Source organism: Triticum dicoccoides, chromosome 4A (assembly GCF_002162155.2).
Source record: "Triticum dicoccoides isolate Atlit2015 ecotype Zavitan chromosome 4A, WEW_v2.0, whole genome shotgun sequence".
Taxonomy (NCBI): domain Eukaryota; kingdom Viridiplantae; phylum Streptophyta; class Magnoliopsida; order Poales; family Poaceae; genus Triticum; species Triticum dicoccoides.
This window is the reverse complement of record NC_041386.1, coordinates 455,257,309-455,269,595: the sequence shown is the minus strand read 5'-3', so window position 1 is coordinate 455,269,595 and position 12,287 is coordinate 455,257,309. Positions and strand designations below refer to the sequence as shown.

Sequence of the window (12,287 nt, the reverse complement as noted above, 5' to 3'; positions counted from 1 at the left end):
CGTGCATAGAGAGCAATCGGGGCGGTGAAGAAAAATCAAGCCAGCGGATGAGAGGGAATCGGGAAACTGCTGTCCTTTTTAAGGGTAAAAGAATGCACCGGTCTTTTTTTTTTGAGGGAAAAGAATGCACCAGTCGGATGGGAAACTGCTGTTGGGGGAGCAATCAGGGCGCTGCTGGCCCTAGTCGCACTGAGGGCCCAAATAATGCGGCCTGCGTTCGCTCGATGGCCCATTCCCTTTTCTCCTTTTTTTTACCTAGCGAGGCAACCAGGAGCCAGCCAGCCAGCGATCCAGCGATGCGTATACCTGTACAAATTGCATCGTACAAAATCAAGGTAGGGCGGGCGCCCAACCTCACCCTACCGGGTCCTCCGCCTGTGGCCTAGACGAAACCCATATGCATGATTGACGACTAATGGTGTGCACGAATATTATGAACGCGCCGTTTTCAAGCGCAATACTCCATTCAGATACACCTCCTCCTTGTGTCTGTTCGTTGGTCCCATTTTCATAGCAGCCAGCAGTGGCCTTGACTCTGACCTTTTGACCCCATCTCCATTTTCATCACAAGCTAGCTGATGCCACGCAAGTAATATATCTTTAATGAACTCTCTGCCTTGCCTTGTGCATGCAGTGACGACATGCACATGCATAGCTTAATTAGCTCCATGCATCCATTGCGTGCATCAATCCCCAATATAAAGGACTCCATATGCCTCACCATTCACTCACCCACCACAGCTTAGCAGCAGCAACAACTAGTGCCTTAGACACTCTCCATCAACAAACTCTAGCTGATCAATCCTAGCTAAGCTTATTGCATAGCAATCAATGGGGTGCTCCAAAACCCTAGCAGCTGGCCTGCTCGCCATGCTTTTCCTAGCTCCGGCCGTCCTGGCTACCGACCCTGACCTTCTCCAGGACTTCTGCGTCGCTGACCTCGACGGCAAGGCCGTCTCGGTGAATGGGCACACGTGTAAGCCCATGTCGGAGGCCAGCGACGACTTCCTCTTCTCATCCAAGCTGGCCAAGGCCGGCAACACATCCACCCCGAACGGCTCGGCCGTGACGGAGCTCGACGTGGCCGAGTGGCCCGGTACCAACACACTCGGTGTGTCCATGAACCGCGTGGATTTTGCACCTGGAGGCACCAACCCGCCACACATCCACCCGCGTGCCACCGAGATCGGCATCGTGATGAAAGGTGAGCTCCTCGTGGGAATCCTTGGCAGCCTCGACTCCGGGAACAAGCTCTACTCGAGGGTGGTGCGCGCCGGAGAGACGTTCCTCATCCCACGGGGCCTCATGCACTTCCAGTTCAACGTCGGTAAGACCGGGGCCTCCATGGTCGTCTCCTTCAACAGCCAGAACCCCGGCATCGTCTTCGTGCCCCTCACGCTCTTCGGCTCCAACCCGCCCATCCCGACGCCGGTGCTCACCAAGGCGCTCCGGGTAGAGGCCGGGGTCGTGGAACTTCTCAAGTCCAAGTTTGCCGCTGGGTTTTAATTCCTGGGAGACTGCCCATAAATTAAAACCCAGCGGCGAACTTGGACTTGAAGTTATAAATATTGAAGTTATAAATATTGAAGTTATAAACCCGGTTTAAATATACTTGTAGTTCCAGTTTGAATTATATCCCTTCAATATTTATAACTTCATTTTAATGCCTAAAAATAGCAAACCAATCCAGAGCGAGGCTTAATTTTGATATGGACTTTTAAAATTTGTATTTTCATTTTTACAAAAAAATCAGGAGCCTTCTATTTTCTATACATATGTACTTTGTATATGGTGCCTTAACTCCCTATTTCAAAAAAAAAACAAACTCGGAGTATTACATAACAAGATCCAAAATGAACGCATATAAGTATATAATAGTGAGAATGGCGTTTTGGAGGCCGAGCTCCATGGAGCCCTTTATTTAAAAAAACAAATTCAAAATTTTATGTTTCAAAAAATTCTGAAAAAAATATGCGTATATGTAAGGATGTAACCCACATGTGTGTAAAAGTTCATGATGAAATACCTTGAATTGCGACCTGTACAAAAAAGACAAATTCATGGCCTGAGAGAATGAATAGTATCATGTGTTAAACAGCCTTAGATTTGTCTTTTTTGCACAGCCCTCATTTCAACGTATTTTGCCCTGAAAATTTACACACATGTGTGTTATGCCTTCATGTATATCTGTGTTTTTTTCAGAATTTTTTGAAACATAAAAATATGAATTTTGATGAAATTTTAATTTTGAATTTGGAGGCCTCATTGGAGCTCGGTCACCAAAAGGATTTCCGTATAGTATAATATCAAGTTGGAATACAAATTTAAGTTGAAATGATGAAGCCATAGTGAGTTTGACTTCAAACCTCATAATTCCACTTTGAAACATATGATGCTTACCCGGAGATGCTTCGGTTGCTCGACAATGTACAACCCAAGTTTTGTGAAATTGATTCCAATTTTAAACACAACCCCTTGAGGTCATATCATGGTGCCATGCCAAATTACATTTTTTGTATTTCATTCACCTTTCTAGAATTAAATAAAACAAATAAGTGCAACTAAGAGTTAGAATTTTACCAACTAAAACTTTTGAATTTTCCATACATCTCTTGGATTACACCTACGGTACTTAAGAATTTGAATATTACCTTTCTTCCAAATTGTAGGCATTGTTTTAATATACTTGTAGTTCAAATTTTAATTATATATCAACCATAAAGATCACTTAATGCCTAAAAATTAGCAAACTAATGCAAAAAATGCATAATTTTGACATGAACTTCGAGATGTTGGAAGTTAAATATAGGAAAGGTTTGGAGCCTTCTGTGTCAATTTTTCAAAAAAGAAGGACCTTAAGCCTAGCTTAAACACTAAAATCTAAGAAGTTCTACGAGTGAGCGGTATGTGGTGCTTGTCTTTTTTTTGAGAAGTATGTGGTGCTTGTCATTGGTAAGGATTTACCAATGACGAGTTACGCTTGTTATATACTGCCTGCACGGGACTTGATTTTTTTCCCAAATCACTTGTCCTAACCCCCAATCGAGCATGCTGACTCTGGTGCCGCCTACCGCCTACCGCCACCAGCACCGCACACCATATCTGCCTCCGCGTGCCCCCCGCACATGGCATGGTCTCCATGCTCACTACTGAATCATGTGTCCCTCTCCCTCCTTGGTCTCCACCCCCGTTGTCACTGCTCACCTCCGACGTCGGTTGATGCCTCGTCCCCAAGTCCAACCCGCCTTTGCCTCCTCGACCTCTTCTACTCCACCTTTGCCTCCTACTTCTCATGTCGGATGACACCACACTTCTCTGCCTCGTCAACGGACGCTCTCAGTGAGCGTTCCTCATCTACTTCTCATGCTTGCCGTGCTTAGGAGGTTCATGCATAGGTGCTTGTGTTGTGACATCGTCGTGGATGAATGAGTAACATATCTGATATATTTATGTGTTTTTATGAATAACACCAGAATTGAGATGAATAATTGTGCGGCATCATGGATTAATATGCTTGTGGTATCGATATGTTTTAAATGAACCCATAAGATTATTAGCTTTCATGATTTAATATAACTAAATAAGTAAGTATGTGTAGTTTTAAGATTTATTTGGACTAAAAAATTGATGAAGTGCCAAGTGTTAGTTGTTGTTTTGTGTTTTTGGCTTCAGGAAAAACAAAAGTTTAAAATAGCGAGCTATGCCAAAGGCATCAAACTCAAAATAAGTTAAATAGCGCTAGAACGCCGCTAAATGGCACTATATCCAACTAAAACAACTTAATTATACATAGGTGACATTTAGCGGGGCCTTGCAAAAAACACTACAAAGTTGCTATAGCTTACTATTTGAAAATTTAGGAAAAAACGGGTATTTTCCCTTCAAGTGAAAAATCCTCAAATAATGCAAGAGAAGTTTGTACATAAAAAGATAGCTGAAGCTAGAAGAGAAAACCTAGTGGGGTTCACAGCTCTTAGGCGGCGCTGTGGGGCATCAGGTCTCCTCTCCGGTGCTCTCGAACTCGTCCTAATAGTATACCTTTTGCGAGATACTATAACTTAACTTTTGCAAATAAATTCGTAGTCAAACTTTGATTCAAAATAAGAGGGTGTCTTGCATTGCAAGTTTGCAATGTTGTAATTTGGAGGGGAGAACATGGAGTGGTGGTGTAATTGCTATTTTTTATGTGTGATGGAGGTGCGAGCAACCGAGAGATTTCTATGGTTATCGAATTGAGTATTTTTTAACATAGTGCAGACAAATATGCTCATACATACATAGGCATGCAGATGCTATCCCTATGAGCATCTCCAAGAGACCGAGTCCACACATCATCTTATGATTGACGAAGTCGACATAGACGTTTTCTTAATCTATGGAAATGTCCCCTCCAACTGAACGCACATCACCTAAATCCAGAAAAATGGGACCACCAATGTCAAGTTTAAGACATAAACCTTGGTGGGCCGGCAACACCATTATTTTCCTAACCATCCAACCATAGATTGAAATTCATTATTGAGCGAAGGATATGGAACAGAGCTTACATAATATGATGCGGTAGCTTAGGGTTCATAACACATGTGACCCGCTGGTGAGATAATTAGATAGGATTTGAATGTACCTATTGACACAAAATTATACACATGCCCTACTCATGATTAATCGGATAGGATTTGGATATTTCCCATAGCATGAAAATGTGCCCATACCCAATCGATGTGGGTCAGGTTTAAATATATCCATGTCTATGGATAAAATTGACATCCTTATCTGGAAATGTGGCTGCAGTAAAAGGCGGCGCAGCTCGCAGCAACAATCGATAGAAATGTTCTTCCTTCTGAGCTGAGTTGACATGGGGAAAGTGAGAAGCGAAATGCCTCGACCGATGACGATCGTTGATTCGGTGACAAGTGGCCATGCAGGTGCGCGCGGGGGACGGGAACCGGGGGTTAGAGCATCTCCAGCCGCGCCCCCAACAGCCCCCCCCGGGCGACTTTTTCGGCCCCGGCGCCGAAAAAACGCCCCAGTCCCGCCCACAGGACGCCGAAATCCGCCAGCTCGGCCCGTTTTTGGGCCTGGCGATCGCAGGCAGAACCCGGCGCACTGGGAAAGGGGGCGCTCGGGGGCTCCGGCGCAAGGGAAAAGCATGTCTGGCCCACACCGTCAGGCGAAAAGTCAAGTCTTTCTTCCAGATTCGCCTCCCACCCCCGCGCGCTCGGCCGCCAACCGGCTGATCCCGGCGCCGCCCACCGCACGCCACCGCTAGATAGCACGTCCCCGCCGGAAAAAGAGCAGAGGTTTTGCCGAGGCAGCCCCTCCACCACCAGTTGGGCGATTTTTCCGGCATTTCCGATCACGGAGGGGCAGTGTTGCTGCGGGTACGCGCCCACCGCGCCTGCAAGGTGTTCGGCGATTTGCCTGCCTCGACAATGGACTCGGACCACGAGGAAGTGTTCGCCGCGTTGCTGGAGGAGGAAGCCGAGGCCGACGTCCAGGAAGAGGAACATCTCATGGTCCTCGCCGCCCTCGCCGGCCTGCTGGCGAGCAATGAAAAGCCGCGACGAGGTGGGCGGATGAAAGAAAAGAATCGGCATCGTCTCGAAGGCTACTGCATGGCGACAAACATTTCGGCGCTGTCATCGGATGAGCCGAAAGCTTTTCCTCAGGATTGTGAATTTCATCTGGGAGTTCGACAGCTACTTCAGGTGCAAGAAGGATTGCATCGACAAACTTGGATTCACCTCAATCCAGAAGTGCACGACAACGATGAGGGTGCTTGCATACGGAGCTCCTGGTGATTCACTCGACGATTATGGGTGCATGGCTGAGTCTACCACCATTGAGTGTTTCTACAAGTTCTGTCGGGCAGTGGTGGCAGTGTTTGGACCGCAATACTTGCGAACACCCAATCCTGAAGACACTGCTCGGATCCTAGCACAGAATGCAGCAAGAGAATTTCCTGGGATGCTTGGAAGCATCGACTGCATGCATTGGAAATGGAAAAACTGCTCATGCTTGGCAGGGGATGTACAAAGGCGCCAAAGGCTGTTGCAGTGCGGTACTTGAGGCGGTGGCCACACATGACCTCTGGATTTGGCACTCCTTCTTTGGTATGTCAGGAACTCACAATGACATCAACATGCTGCAGTGCTCCCCTGTCTTTGCCAAGCTTGTTGATGGTCATTCTCCTTTGGTGAAATTCGAGGTCAATGTGCGGCGCTACAACAAGGGGTACTACCTAGCTGATGGCATCTATCCGAGATGGTCTACATTTGTGAAGATTATCTTAAACGTTGTGTCAGGAGGCAAGAAGTCCCACTTTACCAAGGTGCAGGAGGCTTGCAGGAAGGATATTGAGCGGGCATTTGGTGTGCTCCAATCTTGATTTGTTGTTGTCCGGTACCCTGCTCAGACCTGGTCGAAAGATCAATTGTGGGAGATCATGACTTGCTGTGTCATCTTGCACAACATGATCCACGAGAGCGAGCAGGAAGAGCCAGTGTTTGACACTGAACCATACTACAGGTAGGGTCCTCTAGCCGAAGTTGATCACCAGCTAGTGGCAACCTGGACTGCCTACCTCAGTATGCGTCAGGAGATCTGAGACCCACAGGTGCATCAGCAACTGTAGCAGGATCTGGTGGAGCACCTATGGAGGATCAAGGGCGACGCCTAGCTCGACGTGTGATGACATATGAGTTTTTATTTGTTGAACTATATATGATTTGTATTGAACTATTTGTTGTTGCACTATTTTGTTGAATTATTTGATTTTCTAGGATGAACTATGGGATAAAAAATTTATTTATGATGAGAATTCAACGCCGAACCACGCTGAATATGGGCCGTTTCTAGCCGATATCAAGCCATTTTTTTATTTATCTGGGCCGAAAAGCGGCCGCGGCTGATATCGCCGCCTAGGGGCGATGGATGGATGCCCAACAGCCCCTAGCCCCGATTCTACCGTCGACTCGTCTCCAGACGGCAATTTTTGTACCTGCTGAGGGGCCAACTGCTGGAGATGCTCTTACTCCGAAGACTGGAGACAGAGATGGATCAGGGTCAGAAAGTCTGACTCGCAACAACCCCCTGTTGATTGCCACTGACAACCATGTGTTTTGTTGTTTTGCTGGCGCCATATCTTCCGCAATCGAATATTTAAAGTGCAAGGAGACAAGCAGGGCCCAATATCTGCACTTGATTTGCTCACTGATCGATCAGTACAGTAGCCAATGAGAATCCCTTCTCTGTGCCAACGTGCTATTATTGGCAACAAGTCGTCGATCGAGAAGAGAAACAAAACAAAAGGAGAGCTATTTGAGAGAGACCGGAGCCAGGGTAGGTACACCGAGCTTCCCTTGTCTGACGATGGATCATGCTATGCGCTAGCAAACGTTAGTAGCAGATGTCTCTTCAGCGAGTACAGAAGTACAGATAAACTGGCGGCTGTTAGACTGTATATATATATAGTTTTGTATAGGCCTTGTATTGTATCTCTTGGTACATCTATATAATGAGATAGACATACCCCGTTTTAGGGTGTCGAGCTAGTTTCCCAAACTCTATGTTCTACATGTATTAGATTAGATTACGATGTCTTCCGCTGGACCACCTCCCACCGCCGCCGCTTCGATCTCGACCGCCGCCGCCGCGCCAGCCCTCGCCCCGATGTCGTCCTTCATGGCCTCCCGCCCCCTCGCGACAACGTACGGTGTCGTGCCGCCGCCGCCCACTTCCCCAGAGGCTTTGGGGTCTCCAGACGCTCCAATCGTCCTGATCGAGCCCGTGGTGCTGCCGGCCCCTGCCGGCCCTCCTCCGCCGAGTCCGCACCCGTGGTGCGGTGCTCCCGCGCCATCCTATGGTGCGCCCCCGCCGCCGTCATCCTTTTGGCCGGGGTCGGCCTATGCTGCGCCGCCGCCGCAACCCTACACGGCGGTGCCGCATCCGCCGCCACCGCACCACTACTACCAGGCGCCGCCGCTGTCCTATGGGGGCGCGGCCTCCTCGCCGCACGGTGCCCCTGCAGCGCCCGACCAAGGTGCTTCGGCTGCTGCGGGTGCTGGCCCCTACGTCACGCCGGGCACCTACGGTCCTCCTGCAGCGCCCGGGCACGGTGCTTTGGCTGCCGCCTCTACCGGGTCCTACTCCTCCCCTGGCGCCTATGCGATGGTCCCTCGTCCAGAGATGGCCCTGTCCATGGATCCCTATGCCCCACTGGCGCAGGCGTACACTGCTCAAACCGCGGCGCCGCCGCCATTTTATTTCTCGCACCTGCTGCCGGTGAAGCTCGCGCCAGACAACTACCTGTCATGGCGTGCTCAGGTCTTGCCTCTACTCCGCAGCCGCTACTTGGAGGGCTACGTCGACGGATCCATCCCGTGTCCACCCTCTCACCATCCGGCATATCACACGTGGGTGGCGTAGGATCAGGCTATTCTCTCCGCTATCCAGTCTTCGCTCACGCCAAGTGTTTCGTCGGTGGTCATCTTCGCCGCTACGTCCAGGGAGGCGTGGGCGGCCCTCCACACTAGTTTCGCCTCTCAGTCTCAGGCGCGTGCGCACTCTATACGCACCGAGCTGGGTGAGACCAAGCTTGGCGATCTCAGCATCACGGAGTACTTCAACAAGATGACGAGCCTCGCAGACACCTTGCCCTCTGTTGGTCAGCCGCTTCAGGACGAGGACTTCACCACTTTTGTGCTTAACGGGCTTGATGATGATTATGACAATCTCATTGAGAACGTCCATGGTCGAGAGGATACGCTCCCGCGTCGTGAGCTCTATGCGCGCCTCCTTGGGCGTGAGCAGCGCATCAAGGCGCGCCGTGTTTCCCCCAGCTTCGCCTCCGCCAACGCCGCCACACGCGGCAAACCTCAGAAGCCGGCCGCATCAGGTGGCAAACCACCGGCTTCCTCGTCGCAGGCCTCGCGGGGCAACGCGCCGACCATCACTGGAGGGAGTCGCCCAGTTGCTTGTTGTTCTAGTTGCGGTGCTCCTCAGGCTTGTCAGCTTTGTAGCATCGATCGTCACCTCGCCTCTTGCTGCCACAGACGCTACAAGCAAGACTTCCTTGGCCTTGGTAACAATGGAAAAGGGAATTATAAGCAGGCTGCAGCTGCTGTGACGGGGCACGAGCACGGGCGCACCCAGTCCTACTCTCTTGATCCAACGTGGTATATGGATACAGGAGCGACGAATCATCTCACCAGCGAGATGGGTAGGCTCTCCACTCAGGAACCATATCGTGGACATGATCAGGTGCACACCGCCAACGGAGCAGGTATGCGCATCTCCCATGTTGGTCAGGCATCACTTCTTGCACACAATTTTCGCAAACTGCATCTTTCCAATGTCCTTCGAGTTCCCTCTGCTACGCGTAGTTTATTGTCTATTCCTCAACTTACTCGTGATAACAATGTCCTTGCTGAGTTTCACCCTTTTCGTTTCTTTATCAAGGATCGGGACACGAGGGCCGTTCTGCTTAGTGGTCGTCTTCGCCATGGCTTATATGCACTTGACGCACCACCTGCATCTCCTAAGCCGTCTTCTCCTCAGGTGTTCAGTGGTGTTCGTGTGTCGCCTATGCACTGGCATGCGCGCCTTGGTCACCCTGCTGCTCCTATAGTTAGTCATGTGCTGCATCGCCATGAACTACCAGTTGTATCCAATAAAAATGCTGAAACTATCTGTGATGCCTGTCAGCAGGGCAAGAGTCACCAACTACCTTTTTCAGAGTCTAGTCGTGTTGTGAAACATCCTCTTGAGCTTGTGTTTTCTGATGTATGGGGTCATGCCCAAACGTCTGTTAGTGGTCACAACTATTATGTCAGTTTCATTGATGCTTATAGTCGGTTTACTTGGCTATATCTTATCAAGCGTAAATCTGATGTGTTTGATGTTTTTATTCAGTTCCAAGCACATGTTGAGCGTCTCCTTAAGCACAAAATTATTCATGTTCAATCCGATTGGAGGGGGGGGGGGTGAATATCACAACCTCAACTTGTTTTTCAACAAGCTTGGGATCTCGCATCGCGTATCTTGTCCTCATACACATCAGCAAAACGGCACCGCTGAACGTAAGCATCGTCATCTTGTAGAGACTGGACTTACTTTACTAGCTCATGCCTCCGTCCCGTTTCGGTTCTGGAGTGATGCTTTTTCCATCGTCTGTTTCTTGATAAATAGGCTTCCCTCACGACTACTGAAAATGAAAACCCCTCTTGAACTCTAGCTCAATGATATCCCAGACTACACGTTTCTCAAAGTGTTTGGGTGCGCGTGTTGGCCGCACTTGCGGCCGTACAACAAGCGTAAGTTAGAGTTTCGGTCTAAGAAGTGTGTCTTTCTTGGGTATAGTTCTCTCCATAAAGGGTACAAGTGTCTTCATGTTCCCACCAATCGTGTCTACATTTCTTGTGACGTTGTGTTTGATGAGAATGTGTTCCCGTTTCGTGCTCTTCCGAACCACTCTACCATTAGTTTACCACCTGTGCACTCCGCTACACCTTTGCCTGATCAATTTGTGGATGTTGCAAATGCTCCTATGTTGCTTCCTAACCATGCTGCACGTATTGGACGTGATGCCCGTCTTGAACTCCTGGATGACGAGGCTATGAACAACACTCACGATGGTCATGATGATTCGGTGCATGGCCCATGCATGGCGGGTCGTGCCCGCCAGCCCGATGCATCCACAGCCGACCCGCGGGCGTCGGCAGCGCCCGCCTCGCCCGCACCGCCGCCAGGCTCTCCCACCACGTCGCCCGGCTCGCCTGGCTTGCCCGCCACGCCGCAGGCATCGCACTTGCCTGGCCCAGCGGCAGGTGGCCCAACAACCGCTGGCCCAGCGGCCACGGCAGCTACATCGGCCAGCCCCGCCTCGGCCACCTCGGATCCTCGCGAGCTGGCCTTGTCGTCGGCTGGGCTCGGCAGCCCCGTCTCGGCCACGTCGTCCGGCGCTGGGTCTGATGACTCTGGCTCCTCCAGCCCCGGATCGGTCTCACCTTCGTCTCCTATGGCAAGCCCCGTGTTGCCGGCGCCGCCTGCTGTGGTCTCTTATCAACCAAACACACACACAGCCGGTCTGGTGTTTTTTGCCCCAAGGAACGCACAGACGGGACTGTGGCGTGGCTTGCCGCATGTGTTGCTCATGCTGCTATGGATCCGACGGCTGAGCTGCGTCATTTTCAGGCCGCATTGGGTATCCCTCACTGGCGTGCTGCGATGGAGCAGGAATTTTAGGCTTTGCTGAAAAATGGCACTTGGCAAATTGTTCCTCTGGTTTCTAGTCTCAACATCATTGACTCCAAGTGGGTGTTTAAAGTAAAACGACATGCAGATGGTTAGATTGAGCGCTATAAGGCACAGCTGGTTGCCAAGGGTTTCAAGCAGAGATATGGTCTTGATTATGAAGACACGCTCAATCTAGTTATCAAGCCTACTACTATTCGTATACTGCTGTCTCTTGCTGTTACTCGTGGTTGGTCTCTTCGTCAGCTTGGCGTACAAAATGCCTTCCTCCATGGAGTTCTTGAGGAAGAGGTTTATATGCGTCAACCACCAGGCTTTGTTGATCCTACACATCCGCATCATCTCTGTCGTCTGGTCAAGGCGTTGTATGGACTTAAACAAGCGCCTCGTGCGTGGCATGCACGCCTTGGTTCTGTTCTCTGGGCTCTTGGGTCTATTCCCTCCATTGCTGACACATCACTGTTCCTCCTTCAGCGTCCTGAGGTGACGATGTATCTATTCGTTTATGTTGATGATATCATCCTTGTCAGTTCTTCTGATGCTGCTGCTGATCGCCTTGTGTCCGCATTGAGTGAGGAGTTTGCTGTCAAGGACTTGGGTGCTCTTCATTACTTCCTTGGTTTGGAGGTATCACGGTCCTCTACTGGGTTGACTCTGACTCAGAAAAAGTATTCTATGGATTTGTTGCGCCGTGCTAGGATGCTCAAATGCAAACATGCTATCACTCCGATGTCTGTGACTGATCGGTTGTCTGCCCTTGATGGAGATCTTCTTTCTGCTGATGACGCCACTGAGTATCGCAGTCTTGTTTGTGGTCTGCAATATCTCACTATCACCAGGCCTGATGTCTCTTATGCAGTCAACCGTGTGTGCTAGTACCTTCATGCACCTCGTACCACTCATCTCTCGGCAGTTAAGCGCATCTTGCGATATGTCTCTTCCACTGCTTCGTATGGTCTGCTTCTTCAGTCTGCATCGTCTTGTGAACTTTCGGCTTTCTCTGATGCGGATTGGGCTGGAAGTCCTGATGATCG

At 49.9% G+C, this 12,287-nt stretch overlaps 1 protein-coding gene across 1 annotated transcript; it reads left to right on the top strand.

Annotated features, from left to right (window-relative positions):
* Positions 1–747: 747 nt before the first annotated feature.
* LOC119286148 (oxalate oxidase GF-2.8-like) lies at positions 748–4,937 on the top strand. The gene has a single exon (XM_037565499.1). The coding sequence runs from the start codon at positions 832–834 to the stop codon at positions 1,504–1,506; it is 675 nt and encodes a 224-aa protein (XP_037421396.1). The 5' UTR covers positions 748–831; the 3' UTR covers positions 1,507–4,937.
* The last annotated feature ends 7,350 nt before the right edge of the window (positions 4,938–12,287 follow it).

Bases quoted from the DNA above. Each gene is read 5' to 3' on its own strand.
- LOC119286148 (XM_037565499.1), top strand. From the start codon at position 832: ATGGGGTGCTCCAAAACCCTAGCAGCTGGCCTGCTCGCCATGCTTTTC.